General features: G+C 38.6%; 1 protein-coding gene across 1 annotated transcript in view; it reads right to left on the reverse strand.

Moving 5' to 3' along the window:
• The window catches only part of TMC1 (transmembrane channel like 1), a 134,425-nt gene that overhangs the window by 12,521 nt on the left and 99,326 nt on the right, over positions 1-22,578 (reverse strand). The window contains exons 14-16 of the mRNA XM_082657512.1: positions 16,154-16,282; positions 5,622-5,689; positions 510-749 (exon numbers count right to left, since the gene is read on the reverse strand). Of these exons, the coding sequence (XP_082513638.1) occupies positions 510-749; positions 5,622-5,689; positions 16,154-16,282 (437 nt within the window). The remainder of the gene's footprint in view (positions 1-509; positions 750-5,621; positions 5,690-16,153; positions 16,283-22,578) is intronic.

Consider the following 22,578-nt stretch of genomic DNA (forward strand, 5'->3'; position numbering starts at 1 on the left):
ACCTTCTTTATATTCATTATTATCTAATAATGATCCCATTTCCTAGGTAGCTTGTGGAGTCATCTTTCTTTTTTCCTTCCTCCCTCCCTCCCTTCCTTCCTCTTTTATATTTTCAATTAGGTGGTTCATGTGAAAAGTAACAATAGCTTCCAATGTCTGAATGAGATGACCTAGCATCAGGAAAATGTTCATATCCAGACTAGTGTAATCAAACCTTGCTCTTCGCTAACTCCTTATACAGAAATAGCTCAGATTCAGTGTACATATTTTACGTGGACAGAGCAGTTATTTTCCCTTTTATGATTGCTAAGTGAGAAAATACCAATAGATCGATCTTGCTTAAGAATTTCCATGTCACATAATGAGCCTGAATATCTAAAAGAGCTCAATTCCTACAGACCAAAATGTCACTGTTTGGGGGAAAAAGAAATAGCTTATACGACGAGTGACCATCCCATCTCCACCCCTGAAAGAAAACTTTGCTCAAAAGAAATTGCAAATGCAAGAACCTGAAGGGGCCACAGTCGAAAGATGGTGGGAGGGACACGATCATGTACAGGACGGGCATGGTGGACAGGAAGAGGATGAGCAACAGCATCCCCAGATAGAAGTTATTCGATCTGGAAGCTTTGAAGACCCTCGCCTCAGGAACGTTGCAACACATCACAGCCCAGCCCTGGAAGTACATGGAGGTGTGGAGCCGAAGGATATTGATGCCTGGGAGGCTGGGAGCGAAGAAGGAGCCCATCCTGGAAAGAAAAACAGAGCTCTGCTCACCATGGAGCTTCACGCCCCAACAAAGTCACACAGTCCGTATTTATTTTACATCATGCTTATTTGCCAAAGGCAGAAAATGTGTTTGCCACTTTCAATCACGTAAACCCTTCATGTTAATAAACTTAACTAATTCTATTTCCATCTCCTGTACACATTTTACCATCTTCCCCATTATTGCAGATATTGTGTACTGAAGTCTTTCACAGAAACTCTGCTGGTCGCTAACTATATCCACTTATCATTAGTAACTTTAAACTACAACAGACCAAACAGTATATTACATTTGTTCTACTTCTCTCTTCTACTTGTAAAAAAAATTTACTTTCCCCTAATATTCATATCATTAATATATCTAAAAATTTCGCTTTAAAAAAAACTTTCCCCCCAAATTTTAAAAATTAAAAAATTAGCTTTTTTTATAATTAACCCTTAAAATCACCCATTATATTCAAATAAACTGCATATGTGCATTAATTATTTTGTCATAGCTAATTAATTTTTACTTAATGAAAGAGAAAATGTTAAAGTAAGTTTTTCTGATGTTATTTTCTATTTGTGGCCGTTATGGTATTTTAGAGCCAATGGGAATTATGTATTTGTGCCTCACAAGATACTATGTTTTGTTGATATTCCATTGTAAGCTTTATGTGTTTATAAAATGAAAATTTGACACATCCATTTAATTTAGCTTATCTGTTTACTTTCTTATTTTAGCTTGTCCAGGAAATCCACTGGTCTGTACATGAGATTTTTAAAAAGTATTTTCAAATGTCACTTTTAAACAGGAACCATTTGGGTGAGGTCACTCTTACTTGATGGCTTCAGTGGTTATTATTTCAACAAAATAAATTTCAGTTTTCTTTGATGAGAAAATCCATCAGCACCATAATGGCAATTTATTAATCCGAAACTCAAAAGAGGATACATGTACACTTATTTCAGAAGTATAAGCAGAATCCTACCTTTTAAACTGTCCCAAATATAATAAAACCTTCAGCAATTCTAGTTAGGGTTTGCATGTTATATTTCCTGGTTATGTAGAATAATTTTTTAAATCAATCCAATGTAAATTTGGTATATTATGGAGGGCGGGGGGTTGAGTTAGATGAAGAAGTTAGTTTTGGCTATAATTGAACTTGTGCAATCCAACATTAAACCATTTCATTGAAAAGTGCTAATCTGCTACAGTTTGTGCTGTGTTGTTGATAGGTTTCCATACAACAGATCTGAAAAACATTTAACATACTGAATTGACCACAGATTTTGTAGAAAGTTAAACTATTAAAAAAAATGGTATGTACTTTGGGTGATGATGATTTGTCCATGTAGGTTCATCAGTGACAACAAATGTACAGCGTGGTGGAAGATGCCAACAGTGGGAAAGGCTGTGCGTGGGTGGGGACTGGGGGTATATGGGAACTCTGTACTTTCCACTCAATTTTGCTGCGAACGTGTAACTTCTCTAAGATATAAAGTTCATTAGTTTTTTTTTAAATGAGGGTAAACTTTGGAACAATACTGTGTATCTTGGTTACAGGATAGCAAGAGAGAATCTGGAACCCCAGAAACATGAGCAAGTAAGTGAGTGACAGTCCCAGCTGAGGGGTCAGAATTACAAAGCACTAGATGATATTCCCAAATGCCAACGTCTGTAATGTAACATGCTTGCAGATGATTGTGCTTGCCCCCTTCTAAAAGTCAGGCTTGGCCATGTGATTTGTTTTGGCCAGTAAAACAGAGATAAAAATGAAGTGTCTCACTACGGGATGGAAACTTTAATAGCGCTGTAGGGTTTTTTGTTCTCTTCTCTCTCTGCTCTGACCAGTGATGTTCCAGATGGATCCTATTCTATCACAGTCTATGACTCCACAGTGAGAGTAACTAACATGAGCACAGTCCTTTACCAACTCACATTGGACACATGGAGTAAATAAGAAATAAACTTTTCCTTTTCTAAGCCACTGAGATTTGGGGGTTTGTATTTAATTGCTGCACAACCTAGTCTATCCTAAGATACAGTTTTGCCTAAAGCCACATATATGTGTAGCTATACATAGGCATGCGTTGTTTATCTGTATGCACACATATGGACACTCATATATGTAAGTGTATCTATAGATAAATAATTTCAGAATTTCAAAATAAATATCACATAGGCATTTTGAACAAATGACTCAAGAACATTACCCTAGAAAAAGAGATCCCGGCACAGTGATATCTGAATCTTAAAGCTCATTCTTTCTTTGCCCGTGACTCACTAATCAGCTCAGCTCACTAAGTCCCTTAGCCAGACCTGATCCCGTCATCTGTCAGTTGAAGATCATTGTAATACCTTAGGCTTATAAAATGCTTTTCTTCCAAGAAGATCAAAGCAAATCAAAGCTTCTTTTATTTAGCTCTTCTTATTGTTCCAGTGACACGGTACGTGTCAGGTAAATTATTCACATTTGATCAAGTGAGAAAATGAGGTAGCAGAAAGTGACAAGACTGGCAGGGAGACACAGGAGACAGCATTGGAACAACGTCTGAACCTATCTTCTTTCTCACTGTGTGTGCTCTGCCTCAGCTACATCCTGCTCTGATAGAGTAAAGATATGATATGCTTTCATCATTTAAAAATATGATTACAAAACCTACGCTATTTTTAAAAGACGTGTATAATATAGTTTTACTGATCATATCAGCCAATTCATAAAAAAATGGATGTTACCTATAATTGTTTGACTTTAATAACATCGGTGTAAATAACCTTCATTACTCAGAAACTCCTAAAGCGGTTATTGAATGTCTCCAGTCACAAACCAATAAAATTGAACACAAAATCTCCATCTTCTTTTGATCATTTCTGTAGCAAATGGCCATACTTAGGCATCAGATCCTTATGCCTTATAAAATAGTGGATTACATGTGTGAGTACAAGGAAGCCTTCTAAACCTAGACTACACACTCCCCACACCACATCCCTACCCTGTCACCAACTTCCTGGCAGTTAGGAAAAGACCATTTGTACAAAGAGTTGACCTGAAGGGGAATAATAGTTATTCAGTATTTTGCTTCTAGAACTCTGGGAAGTGTGTGAACATCTTAGTACACTCAAAAAACACAATCACTTTCTAAAGTCCTCTTCAAACTAACCAGAAGCAATATTTGACCAATATCTGAAGGTTGAATACATAGAAAGTGATAGTGTAATGATACTGCAAAGATTTTGATGATGGGTCTGCCCATGAGAAAACTGGAGAAGATTGTTTAGATATTTAAGAATTTCAATATGAACAACAGTGGACTAAATAGGTGCAAAATTACAAGTGAAACAAATCAGGACACAATTATAAGAGCTTTGCTGACAATGAAAACAAATTTCTAGGCCAATCTGTTGTCTTCACTATGAAAGAACAAGAAACAGACTTGCAGCATATGTCTGCACAAATGGCGCCACGCCAGGCCTGAGGGATTTACGACACTCTGCATAAGAGCCAGGGAGTTTTAAAACTGATATAAGGCAGTGGTTTCTCATTACTCCAATAGCACCGTTAGCCATTTTCTGCCATGACAGCAGAATCCCCTACAGGAAACGAAAGATCTGGAAGCTGAGCCCTTTGCTATCTCTGGTGATAGTCACATGTTGAGCCACCTTGACTTTCCTCCCTGCTTGGAGAAGAAAGGATGCATTTCACTCCTTAATGACTCTCTGGACATATAAGCCATAACCTGTCAAATTTAGAAAGCAAGGGAACAGGAATCACGTTTTTAAACATACCTGACAATGGAGAGGAGGATCTTTTCATAGTCTTCTCTTCAGATTGATTGACCTAGTGAGGCACAGAAATCTGACAGGCCCCAAGGCAGGATGATGAGGCCCTTGACTGTGGTCTTTATATTACTGAAGCAAGATCATTTTTACTTTTGCAGAGAGGTTTGCTCTCACAAAGGTTTAACAATTCAGACTAGCTATGGTTGAAGGAGTTGAGTAATAGATGAAGCTTGCACAAAAACTGACCCCAGTAACTAGTACTTGCACCTAGGACAATGGTGTGATTGGCACAATATTAGATCTGTGTCAATGGGATAAAGAAGCTCAGTTGTAACTGCTTGTGGGTTGGGGTGTTCTTAGTTAAGAGTGACAGATTTTCAAGACACACGGTCCACAGATGAATCTCCTGCTATGATTCCATTTTTAAAGTCAAAAATGGTTTCTACTGTATCAACTCATCTTAACCTGTCAAAGTTTACAGTGAAAATGCTTTCATTTAATAAAAGATATAACAATCCTTTGTACATTAAAAGAAATAATTCCGATGTGCAAGTGGCCCCATGAAACAAATTACTAAATAAAGATCATATTTCTAACTAAACCTTCCTAAAACATGTATTTCATCTCTATAAACTACTGGATTTGGTAAGCTAATAGTTTTTAAAGTAGCTATAAATTCCATTTAAAACATATTCAATAGTGACTGCAAATAAAATAACTTTCTTGGAAAGACCTTACACTAATTTCTTTCATTCTTAACATGGGTAATGGGATCATTAATGTTTCACTGTCAGATCCTAGCATCACAGGATATGAAATTATAAAAAGCCTTCAAATAATCTAGAAGCCAGAACCTAGACTCCCAGTATTTGATGAAGGAGTGCTCTGCAAAACAGGCAGATGCCTTTTAGAATTAAGATTTAAAATATGGGGGAAAAAAGTAAACTCTTCATAGCCATTCACTTTGCAAAAAGACAAATGTTGAGTTAGATACAGACTGTGGACTTCTCTAACACCAGGCTACAGTGCTTCATGCAAAAATGATCTTGGAGGCTTTCTTCAAGTGATAAACTGTCCACAGTTGGCTTACCAGATCATTCCTTGATTGAAGATCAGAGCGAGGACATTGCCACTGATGTCAAATTCGGTGTATGAAGGCTAGAGGAGACATTCACTGTATTAGCATCTCAAATGGCAAAAACTGAAAGGCAAGTGTTTCATATTTCTATATAGGTATGGCTAGACTTGCAACTACTTTCTTGCAGCAACAACAGCAGAATAATCAATACAATAAATAGTTAGCAATAAAATAATAAGGCATCCTTTTTAACACAGTAAGTCATTTTAAAATTCTGTCATTCGATGCTGTGGAAGTGTGATGAGACATACGCTCTCATATACTGCTGGTGAAAGTAAAACTTGGAGTAAACCTTTAGAAAACAATTTGACAATACATACGAAAAGTTTTAAAAACTTCACCCTCTTTGACCCTGTAAATTTACTTCTAGAAATTGGTTTTAACAAAATAATCCTAAATGCTAACAAATTTTAAGAAGCAGAGATGAAACCATCTAAATGTCCAACACTGGTTAAGTAAACACAGTTTAACTATGCTATGATATATATTGCAGCTAATTACAATCACCGTTGGAAGGATATTTATATAACCAAGAGAAAACTATGCTCTAATGTTAAACAAAAAATATGTAAACTTATACATTATTTTTTCTACTCAATATGAAACTATGCATAAAGAAAAAACTTAAAAGTGATCGGCAAAATTAATAGTTGTTATATGTGGGTGATGGATTATGCTTTTATTTTCTTCTTTAAGTTTTGCATATTTAAAATACTTTTATAAAAAAATGTGAATTTCTTTTACAATAAAAAATATAGAGGGGCTTCCCTGGTGGCACAGTGCTTGGGAGTCCGCCTGCCGATGCAGGGGACACGGGTTCGTGCCCCGGTCTGGGAAGATCCCACATGCCGCGGAGCGGCTGGGCCCGTGAGCCATGGCCGCTGAGCCTGCGCGTCCGGAGCCTGTGCTCCGCAACGGGAGAGGCCACAACAGTGAGAGGCCCGCGTACCACAAAAAAAAAAAAAAAAAAAAGAGAGCGAGCAATACAATGAAAGTTTAAGAAGTTATTCAACTCATTGTCCAGTGTTCACTCCTAGATGATACCATCCTACTCAGGGCAGCAGCACCAGGCTGTTCTTTGTACACAGGGGACACCAATTGGAACTGAGGTGGGCATCTGTCCTAGGAGGACCCATGCAAAGGCTTCCTGGTGACACATTAGGCATCTTAGAAAGAAAGCTCTGTCAATGGAGTAATGCTAATTAGCAAAGACAATAAAGCTGGCTCCTATTTAATTTGAGATAGAGAATAATCAATCAGGAAATTGACTAACTGGTAACAAGAGAAAAAGCAAACAGCAAAAAATATAAAGTGAGAGGACCACAAAGAGAGAGTAATAGAGTGGCAGGACCTGATTACTGCCCCAGATCCTGACACCTGCAGGTGTGGCTTCAGACCACATGTATCCTCATAATAACTCCCTCCCTAGCACACATATATACGCACAGCACAAAGCTCATGTGCACACACACACATACAAAATCAAACAACCTGAGAGTGTCTCAGTTTTTCTTAAACCCAAGCACCCAAAAATATATTTGTAAGAAGATAAAATAGGTCTCTGATTTGGAGCCCCAACAAATCTTTCACAGTTTTTGAACACTCTGCCTCAAGAATTCTTGAATCTAGGCGTCAAATTCATCACTTCCCAAAAGGCAACAGTACTCTCCTAGTTAACTGAAAGGTATGCGCGATGTGCCTTGTAACAGATTCAGGTAGTAGATGCCAAGTCTGACATAACAAGAATGGTTAAATAGCAAGATATAATAATAATAAGATGATACATAATGAAAAAATAAATAACCCTATATAAGGAGGACAAAGATGACAGATGATTTCAACAAAAATTCACTCAAGATACTACTAAAGAATATACAAAGTGTTTCACTTAGTTTGCAGATCATCAAGAAGCTTAATGTTCTTAAGATGCAAAGAGGTTAGGTTGACAGTTTTTGTTCTAAAATCAACAATGAAAAAAGTGTGGTTTTCATGGAAAACGAAGAAAATGAATTGCTTCTAATCTGGAGAAACGTTAGCTCTGAGTCTTTCTCTTTCCCCAGGAGCACTTTGCTCTGGATCAACTCCCCTTTTCTCCTGGAGCCCTGTGAGATCACAGAACACATGTGACAAATGCTCAGTCGGTGGTCTGCACCATCTGTGGCCTTGCAACAGCTCTTCTCTGTGTCCGTTTAAGAATCAAACCTTCAACCTTGGCCTCTTTAGAAAAGTGTCAGATTTAGCCCATCAAACTAAGGAAAATGAAAAAAATTCAAACTTTTAGAAGTACATTTCTTTTATTCTCACAAGCATACAAACCTCTTAAAGGCCATTTGAGATGAGATATTTTTATAACCAGGTGACCAGAAAAGCACAAAGGACACACTAGGAACCCTTGGTTTCATACTGTGTGTGCAGCAGGGGCAGCTGGAGGAATAAAATCTTTGATGCATAAATTGATTGACCAGATGCAGAGAAAGGGTACCTCCACACTCCCTACTGTGACAAGTGGTTTTGTGATACAGACACTCATCTGGGATTCAGACTCGAGTATGCGACTTTGCCCTGCCATTTGCTCGCTGAGTGAGCTGAGCCAGTCACTAATTAATTCAGGCCTCAGTTTCCTCACAGATAAACTAATGAAATGAACTAGATCAGGGGTTGGTGCATTATGACCCATGAGCCAAATCTGGACCACCATCAATTTTTGTAAATAAAGTTTTTTTAGAATATAGCTACATTCATTCATTTCTGTATTGTCTATTGCTGTCTGGGATGAAAACAGGAATGTCATAGTTACAACAGAGACCATATGGCCTGATGCAAGGGAAATCACTTGTTTTCCTCTATGATTACACTCTACTCATGATACTTCTGACACAGATGTATAGGTTCTTCCCCCAAACCAAGCATTTCCCCATCTTTCTGTGGATACCATCTCGATGTCCTACAATTTAACTCAATTCTGACAGTAACTGTCCAGAGTTGGCACAGATCCCACAGGTTAAGGTCTTGGTGCCACAAGACTGCCCCACACTTTAGATGAAAGCCTCACACGTTAATCGAAAGCTCAGGTTGTCACCTATGCTGACTGATGGGCTGTAAACTGGAGATTCTCACGACTCCCTCCTTAGCTTTGATCATTTGCTAGAGTAGCTCACAGATCTCAGGAAAACAGTTTGTTTACTAGATTACTGGTTGATTATAAAAGGATACAACTCAGGAACAGCCAGATGGAAGAGGTGCATAGGGCAAAGTACGAGGGAAAGGGTACAGAGTTTCCTTGCCTTCTCCATGTGCACCCTCTTTCTGGCACCTCAATGTGTTCAGCAACATGGAAGTTCTCCAAACCCCAGGGTTCAGAGACTCTTATGGAGACTACATCACAGGGACAAAATCAATCATTAACTCAGTCTCCAGCCTCTCTCCCCTCCCTGGAGGATGGGGGGATGAGGCTGAAATTTCCGAGTTTCTAATTATGGTCAGGTCTTTCTGCTGACCAGCCCCCAAACTGAAGCTATCCAGGAGCCCACCAAGAGCTGCCTCATTGGAAAAAATAATGCTCCTATCACCCACAATATTCCAAGGAATTTAGGAACTCTGCATCAAGAGCCAGGGTTAAAGACCAAATATAAGAACAAAAGATGTTCCTAGCCCCGTCACTGCTTTGTAAATTACAAAAATTTTAGGCGCTCCAGCCGGGAATTGGAATGAAGACCAAAATATATATTTCTCACTACACCACAATAACATACTTGCAGAAGTGAAAATACTTATTGTGCAATCTTTTACAGAGAAAGTTTGCCTACTTCTGAACTAGATAATTTCTAAGATCCCTTTCTAATCTAAAATCTGTAATTGGTTGACTCAGTTATTAAAGAATTGCTTCTTGGGACTTCCGTGGTGGTGCTCCCAATGCAGGGGGCCTGGGTTTACCCCGGTCAGGGAACTAGATCCCACATGCGTGCTGTCACTAAGAGTTCACATGCCACAACTAAGGAGCCCTCGAGCTGCAACTAAGCAGCCCACGTTCTGCAACTAAGGAGCTGGTGAGCCACAACTAAGGAGCCCGTGAGTCGTAACTAAGGAGCCCGCCTGCCACAACTAAGACCCAGCGCAACCAAATAAATAAATGTTAAAAAAAAAAATTGCTTCTCTCTAAACACCTTAAAAATGGAATTTATACTCCATTCATTAAACTCAGAAAATCCCACTCTAAAAACGAAACCAATGAAAGAGAGCAAACACACACACACACACACACACACGCACACACACAGGGTATGAAATTCAAGGCTCATTCTTTTAGAGGTGGATTTTTAAAAATATGAGATCATACTATAGTTTCTTTTTTTTTTAAAGCCAATACACTAATAATATGAGTGTAAATCAATTTGCAAAGTGTTGCCTCTAAAATATAAAAAGCTTAAAGGTAAATGATGCTTGAGAAAAAACAGGTTTTCTCGTAACCCGAGTTAACAAAATGATTCAAATGGAGTAAGTGCAATAAAGTCCCTAAGGGCTGCTCATCCATAATAAGATTTTTAGGGGCCAGCAACAGAGAAGCCAATCTGGATTTGGGTTGGGGTCCGTAATAGTCAAGGAACTAGAAATTTTCTTGCTTTATTTTTAGACCTTTGTTTGTGGTGGGCTAGAGTCAGTTATCTACTCAGAAGGAAAACATATGGTACTCACTGGACGAAAAAGCCTGAGAAAACCCATCCTCTCTCTGCAAGTTTAATTATTTGGGGCAAACCATCAACCTCTGGATATTGTGAAATGCAATTCAGGATCTCAGAGATAATTCTGTCATTGCAATGACCTGCCTGACTTTCGTCACACAAATCTCATTTCCCACAGCTGGAATCACACTGCTTAGAGCTTCAGGCTGGCCTGGCCTGTGGCACTGGGGCAATGGCACTCAAGGGTGGTCCCCAGACCAGAAGCAGCATCAACATCTGGGAACTTTTTAGTAAAGGAAATTCTCAGGCCCTGCCCCAGATCTACGGAATCAGAAACCTGTGTTTTCATGTGCCTTCAGAGCATTCTGATATATGCTCAAATTAGTGAACTACTAACCTAGAACAAATCCAACCCTCGTCTACTAGGTTGATTCAGCACCTCAGGGCTTTGCACTATAACCCTAGTTGCCTGCAGATAGACTCCGTCCGGTCCAGCCTATTCTGTCCCTTTGCCCATGTTCTCACACCTTTGTTGGATACCCATGACTTCCTACTAACTCTTTATCATTTCATCTTCCTGGACTGCTAAATAGTATCTCATTCCCAGAAAGGGAATATCAGTTTATTTCCTAATTCTATATCCCAGCCCCTCCTGCTAATTCCATTCTACAGCAAGAAACCTGTCTAAGCATTTGACTTACAAATGCTATGGATTGGCTCATGAATTAGTCATGCTTTGGCAGAGTCCTTGAAATTTCTAGGGGTAAGCATTACAGTGAAAATTCAATATGATGGAAATCTGGTTGACGGCTTTGAAGTCAATCAGATGTGGATTTCAGTTCTACCTCCACCACTGACCAGTTATATGTCTTTGAACAAATTATTAAAAATCTCTAAACCTCAGTTTACTGTAAAGTAGAAAAATATTATCTACCTCATAGCGTTGCTGGTATGGTTACACAGAATAATATATGTAAAGCATTTTGTAGATGTTCTAACACATGGCAAGCTCTACATAAAAATATAATACAGTATAATATGATTAGTAATATACTCTGATGGTCTGTGAATCATATGCCTCTTATTTATGGGTAATCGTGCACTCCATCAGATCTCAGGAAAATCTCCCATATTTTCCATTCACATAAATTCAACAAGGAGCACCTTAAAATGTAACTTTAAACAAGGTTTAACCAAGCTGAGGTTTTAATTAGATTGAACATACTCTTACCCGATGCCATGTATTCAGTCCATTACTTCCTGGATACTATTTACCTACTTCATTGACAAATGGCAAGGATGGTGTCAACATAAATTAAAGTGAGAGTTAAAGGCATTCTGTGTTGAACTATTGCAGAAAACTCAGAGTTTACAAGAGGACTGAGGGCGGTTTTGCTGAATCAGGGTGGTTAAAATCCTTTCTGGGAGCAAACCATTCCACTCCCATGAGTCAGTGAACTCTTTAGAAACACTGAGAACTACCTGCTATGCTCAGAGAAGTCTTAGGAAAGATTAACTTACATTACATGGTCTAACAGTCTGCTCCTAGCCAGTAATTTTCCCACCTCAATTCATCTTCATAGGTTTGTTTTGGTAATACTTTGGCCATGAATTTATAACTGGAAAATATACAGAGTCACTTTTAATCCCATTTACTCAGATATAACCAGTGTATAATTCAGTATATTTAACATAATGGCTTTTCCAGAAGGATATTTCATTGTCCTTATTTATTCACTGGCTATATACTTAGGCAACTCCAATTCAGACTCTTAATTTTTTATATGTAAAATAAAAGCATTATGACTGATTTTGTCAAAACTCCACCTAACCTTAATATTCAGTGAATCTCTGAATCTAATGCTGGAGTCTGCAGAGTTTAGACTTTATAGAGGTTAATTATTGTTATAAAAGTGAATGAACTTTTTCAAAAATATCTTCTCTATAACTGAGCAATTCAACCTAGAGAAATTTCTCATAAGGAAATAAGTTTTACATAAGATTATGATTTATCTATGGAGATATTTATCTACATGGCTATAAATAAATACGATCACAATGTTTAATATAGTAATAAAACATTAGGTACAGTTAACTAACAACAAATAAAAAATAACTAGTTATTGTACATTCATATGTAGACTATCACACAGCCATTTAAAAATTATACAAGACCCGTTAATAACATAGAGAAAAGGTCACAGTTAGGTGAAGAAAAGCAAGTAACTAGTCAATAGGATACATGCCAATATATTTTTATAAAAATCTATAGTACTATATATAAATCTATAGTCCTTGTTTATCTACATATAAATAAACACTAATACTCTACAATTCAATTAACTAAGTAATGTCGTGAGTGGTGGGATTACCTGTGATTTTTATTTCCATATTAAGCTTATATTGCCTTTTCCAGATTTTTAAACAATGAACTGGTATTATTTTTAAAGTTCAGAAAAAAAAATTCTTTTTTTTGGTGGCAGAAATGGACACATTTTTCTCTTTCATTCCTGAAAGGATTCTTAAAAGTATCTTCTCTGCCCATCTCAGGTTCTCTTTTGCGTCAATGACAGGTACTTTCTGGACTCATACTGGCAATTAGTAAGTCCAGAATATCAAAGAAACATTCTCATCGGCCTCTTATCCTCTAAAACATTTCCATTTTAGATTTCTGCATCTCTGCCTGCACCATCCATACTTTCCAGCTGCTGGGCCCTGCCTTCCATCAGTCCGTCCACTGAGAATTCTTTCTTCCATTTCAGTCTTTTGAAATTCTGATCCTCCTTCAAGACTTGGCTCAAATGTCTCTTACTCCATCCTGTCTTTGTATTTCTATTGATCTCTCCCACAGTGGTTTCTCCAATGTGCAATTACATTTCCTGCTCTGTGCTGACAACAGGAGCTTGCAGGATTAAAGGGTAGCAGAGAGTGTGAGGAATCGGTGAATGAATGTTCCACCAGAAGAGGGCAGTAATTCCTCAGCTCCAGCCAATTTCTCCAGAGTGGGAATATGGGTCTAATGTCAGGCCTTTCAATATGTCAAGAAAAACAAGAAATCCACATACATAAATTTTTTTTTTGGCTGTGTCGGCTCTTAGTTGCAGCATATGGGATCTTTCATTGCAGCACATGGTCTCTTCGTTGCTGCACGCGGGCTTCTCTCTAGTTGTGGCGTGTGGGTTTTCTCTCTCTAGTTGTGGCACACAGGCTCCAGAGCGCGTGGGCTCTGTAGTTTGCGGCACACGGGCTCTCTTGTTGAGGCGTGTGAGCTCAGTAGTTGTGACATGCAGGCTTAGTTGCCCCGCGGCATGGGGGATCTTAGTTGCCTGACCAGGGGTCAGACCCGCGTTCCCTGCTTTGGAAGGCGGATTCTTTACCACTGGACCACCAGGGAAGTCCCAAGAAATCCATATTTTTTAAATGTAAAACTCCAAGCTTTAAAATATTAGCTCGTAAAAACAAAAAAACAAACAAACACTGCAGACGAGAGAAAAAAGTATCTGTCAGTTGAATCTAGCCTGCAGACCCACGTTTGCAACCTCTCCTTAGGCTTACAGCTTTTACATCTGTGTATCCTCTTGTCAGCAGGCACAGAGGTTTGCTCACAATGGTTTGTACCTAGCAGGCACTCAGCTGTGTAAGCTATCCACCTGGTGGGTCAGTGGTAATAAGATCCATATCAAAGGTCCATCATCCAACCTTAATGATTTAAAACTTGTTTTGCTGCTGAGCTTCTCTCTGATGAGCCTTCCAAAGGTAACATGGAAGCAAATTCACTCTGTCTGACCTAAAACAGAAACTTGTCTTTTTTCCTGTACTTTGTTCTAACCCAAGAGCACTGTCAGCACTCAATAAATAATAAATTACGGTCATATAATTACAGCTTTTATGCAACCAGGTCATGTTATATTGACTTCATATGTGAAGCAAAATTTTCTAGCACTTAAGAAGAAAGCAGTTAGGGATCAAAGGCAAACATAAGCCAAGTGATGGTCTAAGGAAGAAATGGCAATTTTTATGTCTGCTTCAGAAGAGCTGAATCAGGCAAGGAAAATAGAAATGAAACCAAGCCAGCTGCATACCTCATAGCAGGGAATGGGAAAGCAACGCAAAGGCATTCTGGATCTATAGCATTACCTCACCGTCGTCCACCAAACAGTATGACCTAACTGCTTCTGGCTCCTCCAAGAAACACTTTCAGTGAGGGAGACAGATGACCTAATAAAAGGTACAATCTCAAAGTCAGGTAGCCAGGTAGAGAATCTAGCCTGGAGTCTTGAAAACAGTTCTGAACGTAGGACTTGTCCAGAAACTAGAGGGCATGAGACAGGAGGAAGACCAGCAGGGAAGGATATCCCTTCACTGGTGAGAAGAGAAACATCATTAGCTCAAGAATACTAGGGCAGAATTGATTCCAGGGCACATCCCTGGAAGCAGGCAGAGTTCTGTCAGTAGACGGCGTTGCCTTGATGGCGCTAGGATGTGGAGGTTCAACACTGAGTCAGCCAGTCCAGCCAGACAACATAATACCTGCCATGTGACAAGCACAGCTCTAAGCATGAGGTCTAGGCCTCTGTTTTCAGAAAGCTTTCATTACAACAGAGGGAGACAGATAATAAGCACGTTCAAAAAAGGAGATGTCAAACAGTTATACAACGTATAAAGAAAAGAAAACTGTGCTGAAATAGAGAGTGCCTGATGGGCCACCTTGGATTGGAAGGTCAGAGGAAAGCTCAAAGGAGGTGACATATTAGGGGTGAGTCCTTAATGACAAGAATCAGCCCTGGCAAATTCTAGGAACCTGCACCCCTAGAGGGAAGAACAATTTGGGCAGATGCAAGGAGCATCTTGTGTTTGAGCATAAGAAAGACTCCCAGTGTTTGTGGACTTTACAATGCAAGAGCGAAAGTGGTAGGAGATGAGCTCAGAGAGAAAAAAAGAAGCAGATCACACAGGGTATCGATGGCCTTGAACAGGGATTTGGAATTCATTCTAAATACTTAGAAGCCACTGGAAATACTTGAGCAAATGAGTATCAATACTATCAACTCCTCAGGTCCTATTTCCCAAGATGACAGTTTCATTTGCAAAAGGCGGACAGAGAGATGTGTGCTTTGCTGCCGCCCTCAAACTTTGTTGGGGGACCTGGGGTTGAGCATAGTGGGGGGCTGGTGATGGAATCAACACCAGTGGGGCTCAGAGAAACCTGTGCTGTTGTTGTGGGGAAGGAAATCAACTTGCCGGAATTCTACTCCACCAGGTGCCAGAGCCCTGTCAGTACCCTGAGCCTTTCAGAGCCCCCAGCTTGTGTCTCTGCTGAGCTCTCATTAGACTGTGAGCTTTATGAAGCAAGCAGCGTGTTCACTGACTCCCTTCTCCCCCCAGCGTACTGCACAGTGATGCACTTGATAAGTGTCCAGCAGTTGCTTAGTAGAATTCAAAGCAAACAGAAAATGTGCAGTTGATACTACTCATCTTGCCCTGCTTCTAGAAATGCCAGCAAGCTTCATGGGGAGGGAGCTGACTATGGGCCCAAGATTTATTGAGTTCACCATTTTAACAGATAGGTTGAAGTCCGCTGCTTTAGCCATCTATAATTTTACTAGAATCTATTTTTGCTAGACTATTGTAAGCCATGAGACTCAAGTCTGACCCCCTTCTGAATTAAAACTATACGCATTGGTCTTCATTTATTGACATCTAAAAGACAATCCCACCTCCTAAATTCTTCTTCTTGCATGGTATACGTAAATGACTAAGCACAAAGGAATAATCTGATAAGAGAAAAATGAATATCACACTTACATATCCATATTCCAAATCCCAGCACCAGCAGTAATTGCAAAACCTCACAAAACATGCTCGGAGAAAATCCCCAATGAGAATTGTGACGTAGGTAGTCAGAACATCAGAAACGGTCAGCCGCACAAATTCCTGTTGAGATATTATCTGTATTAAAAGGAGCATTTCTCCCTTCAAATGGTCCTAATGTTAACATCGAATTTGTCATGCTTTCTAAATAGTATTAACTTGAAAACTGCAACTAATGGTAAAGAAACTAGTTAGGCATATCTAGCAAGTAAAAAATGTTTCACCCCTATTTTATTAGTCTAAAAATAATTATTTCCTGCTCCAAAACCACTGTATCAGAAGTCTTCCTACTGAGAAACTTTTATAAGCATGACATGAGAACACAAAACGGGAAAATAATGACAACACAGAAGTTTAAAACTTGAATCTGGCAAACAGCAGATAATAAAATAAATTCATTTATAAAATAAATTTTTTATTTATAAAATTAAAAGACAAGCTTGGAAAAAGTACTTGTGGCATATATGATGGAGAACTAGTTTTTCTAACACATTAAAAACTTTTACAAATCAGTACAACAATCAATGGGCAATTCAATAAGGAAAAAAATGGCAAATGGCACAAATAAGAAGAAAATACACAGTTAATTAAAATATTCAAAAATACCTAAATCCCACATTATAAAAATACGATTAAAACAATAACTCGTTGCTCCACACAGTGATAAATATTTTAAAATCCATGCTTTTCAATAATGGTGAGAGTGTGGTGAAATAGGCACTGTTGTAAACTGACAGTTAGAAGGGAAAGTTAGACGGGTGCAACATTTGTGTGTGGGGGGACGTTTGTGAAGATCCATCACATTTTAAAGTGTGTGGATTTTATTAGGAAAATCCACTTCTAGAAATGTATCCTATGGCGGTATTAGCACAAATGTCCAAATCTATACATATAATTATGAAAGCATTGTTTCTCCCAGATCAAAATTGGAAGCAATTCAAATATACTCAAGAGGAAATTAATTAAATAAAAACGGGTGTCCACACAACAGAACATTGTGAGCTCTTAAACAAAGTGCTGTTGTGATTATGGTTGCACAACAATGTGAACATATTCCAAAACCCACTGAATTGTGTACTTTAAATGGGTGAGACGTATGGTATGTGAACTATATCTCAATAAACTTGTTTAAAAAGTGCTCAAATGCTATGTTCTGATAAGAAATGGATTGTTAAAAATTTACAAAATAGGATATGTAGCATGAACCCACTTATTAACAAAAAATCCTACACATATATACATACATGTATATAAGTATATGCATAACATGTATATGTATAGAAAAGGTCTGGAAAATTAGAAACTTTTTACCTCAGTGGTGTGGACTTGAAGTTACATGCAAAATGTGTATGTTGTGGGTTAGAGGGGAAGCTCACTATTTCCTCATGGAACTTATAACAATAGGCAATAAATATAAGAGTAGACATATAATTATAAATTTTCATTATGATCGTTTTCTTCTGCTCTTTCCTTTCTGCTCCTTCCCAATAATTCGTGCCCTAAGATTGAAGACATGGAATATCTAATAAGACATATTTTTCCAGAAATACAGTGTTCTTCTATAATAAAAGAAGTCTTCTGGTTTTTATTTCCAGCTACCTATATAATCTCACCTCTAAAATAACTAGTGAGAAAGAATCACATCACAGGGCAAGGCCCATTTGACTAGCAGTTATCTGGTTAATTTCCAGTCCCATACTTCAGAGCAGTGCTTCCTAAACTCCAAGTAGCCGTGTACCACCTTCACGATTCTTGCCATGTCCAAGTACTATCTGAAATATTATTTACCTAATATTTCTTTTAACTTTACTTTACTTTACTTACTTTACTTTAATATACTTTATTTTTAAAAAATAACTCCTACTATTGTAAATAGAAGGTGTATAACATCTGCCATAAACAGTAGTTAACTATAATATAAATATATTAAAAGCTAAAAAAATTATACTGAAAACTTTAAACTATAAATGTAAAAGAATTATCTTGCCATTAGTTCCCATCAAAAGTAGTGCCTGGGGCTTCCCTGCTGGCGCAGTGGTTGAGAGTCCGCCTGCCGATACAGGGGACGCGGGTTCGTGCCCCGGTCCAGGAAGATCCCACATGCCGCGGAGCGGCTGGGCCCGTGAGCCATGGCCGCTGAGCCTGCGCGTCCGGAGCCTGTGCTCCGCAACGGGAGAGGCCACAACAGTGAGAGGCCCGCGTAGCGCAAAAAAAAAAAAAAAAAAAAAAAATGTACTGCCTGTGAGCCAGTAGTGTATTTGGGAAATGCTATCAAAGAACAGGGGTGGAGATGGAAAAGAATGAAACAGGAAAGGAGAGAAAACCTTTACCCAAGAGAGTGTTAAAAGCTGTCACTACTGGGGCAACTGGGTCTTGATTCTTCTGGGGACCCGCTGAGTAGCCATATAGAATAAGTCTCACAACTGTCCACCCAAGAGACAGAGAAGGGAAGTATTGATCCACCAGCTCCCATTCCCATCAGTCAGGGATGGCCCCATGTGGTATTAACGTCCCATTTGGTGACAGCAGATAAGCAGGGTAAAGGTGAGAATCTGTATACAACTCAGTTGAGATACTGTCTTGTAACAGCTGCATGCAGTCGTTTGCTGCAGCAACAGCTGGAGTAAAAAGGTGAGTGTGAGGTTTCTGCATAATCCATGTGTCTGTATAATCTGATTCCTGTCTAGCTCTCCATATTTTCCTTTGTCTTCTCTACTCCAGTCCCACTGGCTTTCTTTCATACCCTCAAACTCCATACTTCTTTAGGCCATAGGGTCTTTACATGTGGTCTTCATGCTACTCAATCTTACTTCACCTCTTGACTCAGTTTACACCAACTAATATGCATCACTACAGCATCACTAACTCAGGGAAGTCCCTCACCTGGATGACTAGGGGCAAGCTTTTCTGAATGCATGCATTGCATTCTTGTAGTGCTTTGTTGCCATTGTAAATTTGCAAATGTTTTATAATTATTTAATTAATGGCTGTGTTCCCAAGAGATTGTAATTGTCACGAGATTGTAATTGTCACAATGGCAGAGACCGGGTCCACCTTTGTTCCCCATTGCACCTCCAGTATCTAGCACAATACCTGACACTTAGCCTGCACTCAATAAATATGGAGTGAGCGACTGAGTGATAGTAAATTCCTGTGGTTATCTCTGAATATAACTTTTCTCTTCCCTACTCTTATTCTCCTTTTCATTCCCCAGGCAATTTGAGTTCAGATTCTAATAACTAGCATCAATTAGAAGTAGGCTGTGAGGGATATTTTTAGGTTTTCACCACGAGGTTGGGAAGACTTCCTCAGAAAGAAAATATTTCAGAGTGGTTTTGAAGTCCTCCACAACCTCCTAAACATCCTCATCCCAATGGTTGAAATACAATATTTTTCCTAAGCAATGTCCTAACTTTCACATAAAATAGCAGAAGAGGATTCAAACATTATATTAAAATGTAAAAATATTTATTAATATACCATAGAAGGGATACACTGCTTTATAAGAAAGGAAATTCCAAAAATGGTGGTCCAGCCCACCAAGGGATCATCAACCAATTCCAGTTCCTAGTGTGCTAGGATGGGAGCATGGCCTCCACACAGACCTTCTGCAGAGCACTGCACTCCACACCTCACACTTTACTCTCCTGACATGTATTTGGTCAGTAAACCTAAGAGGCTCATTAGCAAGTGAAGAGAAAATAATAGAGACAGGGCATCACAAAGGGCCACAGACAGATATTCCATGGCAGGAGTCTGGGAGTATGCGTTGATGCTAATTATGTTTCTGGAGGATGGTTCAGCACTATGGAGAAGGACACAAACTCTAATCAGACTTTGTAGGTAAAATTTGGGCTCCTGTCATTGACTTTCTTTAAGGTCTCGAGCAAATTATTTTACCTTTCTAAGTCATAGTCTCCTCATCTATAAAATGGGGATAATGATATAACTTATCTCAAAGGGTAATTTAAAAATTCAAGGAGGTAATGCTTGGCACACAAGAAGCATTCGATAAATGTGAGCTATTATTGTCATTATCTTCAGCTGTTGTCTGCTTTCTCTCCTTTGCCAAAATGCAGACCTAAGTATATAGTTTCAAAGAGCGGTCTCCCAAGAACGGCTCTGCTGCCTACCTATCAAATGTCACTGGAGATGAGACTAAGTGACTACATCTTGAGATTCCCTGGAGAGATAAAGGAGCCACCAAATTCCTATATTTAAATTCAAAAAGAGATTAAGTCCCACAGTATCCTTGAGGAAAAACAGAGCAGAGGGCACCCATAGAGAAGAAGAGAAAATATCTGGAATGTTCTCATAGAAAAATGAACAAGTCTTTGGGGTTATATCTCCAACATTCTGTGCAAAGCAGCTGCCTTTTACTATTTCTTCTGGAATCACTTTGTTTTAAAAGTGGGTAAAATAAATGTTTCAGAACCACAGCCCTTCCCTCCTGCCGCTCCTGCAGACTTTCCCACAAGCGCTGAATATTCTTTTAGAGAAAGGAAGGCGAAAGAGAAAAGGGAAACCCAACTACAAATGGCAGTAAGAAAAGATGATGAAGCAAGGAAAACCACTAGATAGAGACAGGATTTAAAAAAAAAAGGACAAGACAAGCAGCATGGTACAAGGGCTCCCAAGAAGAAGAATTAAATAATTTTTTCTTTATTTTAATTCAGTGTGTGTGGGAGCATCCCAGAAGCTTCTGCATAATCAGAAAATAAGTATTCTAGATTGCATGACATTCATGTCTAATTAATTGCTGCCTCTGCCTCAGAAGTGAGCAGCTTCCACCTTATTCTTTACAGTTAGTTCTATTAATCCTGTTTAACAGGTGTTTGCCTGGTAAAGGGTAGGTTGCTTAGCCCTCATGCCAGTCTGCATTCTGGGATGTACATAAGAGAATATCTCAAACTCTTTGAGTTTGTGAAAACTACACTTTATATTTTTTCACTTCTCTCAACTCTTGCTGAAGATTTAGGGAGCAGCCTAGATGTGATAAAACAGACTTGTGTTAAGTGCCGTGACCAGATTTTGCTTCAAGGAGTTTTAAAACGTGAAAACCCATATACTCCTGTGTATTCACTTCTTATTGCTGCTGTAAGAAATTACCACAAAATTAGTGGCTTAAAACAACATAAATATAAACTGTTCTGGAGTTCAGAAGCCTAAAATCAAGGTGCAGGCCTCAGGGCGAAATCTGTGTCCTTGCCTTTTCCAGCTTCCAGAGGTCACCTGCATTCCTTGGCTTGTGGACCCCTTCCCCCACCTTTAAAGTGCATCTCTCCAACCTCTGGTTCCACTGTCACAGCCAGTTTTTCTGACTGACTTTTGTCTCCCATTTATAAGCATGTGTGATTTTGTTAGGCTCACCGCATAATCCAAGATATTTTTCCTATCCCCAGATCTTTAACTTAATCACATTGGTAAAGTCCATTTTACTATGTAAGGTAACATATTCACAGTTTCCAGGGATTAGAACATGGACGTTTTTGAGGGGTTATTATTCTGTCTACCACATCATGTATCACAAGCATCTCTCTACCAACTGCAGGCAGGTTTCATTTCATTTATTATTGCATACATAGTATGTTCCTGTAAATGTGTATGAAATGTGCATGTCTGAAAATCAAGTATTTAATAACATGTAACTGGAAAGGGAAGGGTTTATCTGGTCCCTAAAAGCCTAAAAAATAAAATAGAATCCTTACTTATATCATACATTTTGGACTTGGTCTTCAGTGATGTCTGTCTAGCATTATATACATTTTCCTTACTTTTTCCCACAATTGAAATCACAGATGAGTGGCTTAAGTCAGATGAGTATCTGAAGCTGAGGACATCTAATGATATCTGTATTTGTTTAAATTAGCTTCATAAGACTAATGCTAACTTTCAATTTTCCATTTATCTTACAAAAAATAAGTACATAATAAAAAATTATTTCAAATAATTTCCCAAAGACACATTACTGCTGAAACTGAACTGTTGTCTGACAGACAGAAGCACTATGACATATTTTAAAATGTCTGTCCAACAAGGATGAACCAAAGTCCAAAATCAGTTTACGAAGTGCACATGAGGAATGTCAATTCTAATGAGATAAAATTAAAGGCTTTTCAAAATATAAATTGGATTTGTATAGAAATAAGAGACCTGAAGTAGGTTTTTTGTTTTTGTTTGGTTTGGTTTCCCTTTATTGAACAGAAAGCCATATGAAACATTATTTCTTTTATCTGCTAAAATACCACTAGTCTTGGACTGGGGTCATTTATACAGTCATCTGAAAACAACAAACCTAAAATAGTATTTCCTTTCATGCTTAAGGGGCAATTATTTGACAAAAATTAACATTATTGAAA

This window comes from Grampus griseus, assembly GCF_964374135.1.
Source record: "Grampus griseus genome assembly, chromosome: 6".
NCBI lineage: Eukaryota > Metazoa > Chordata > Mammalia > Artiodactyla > Delphinidae > Grampus > Grampus griseus.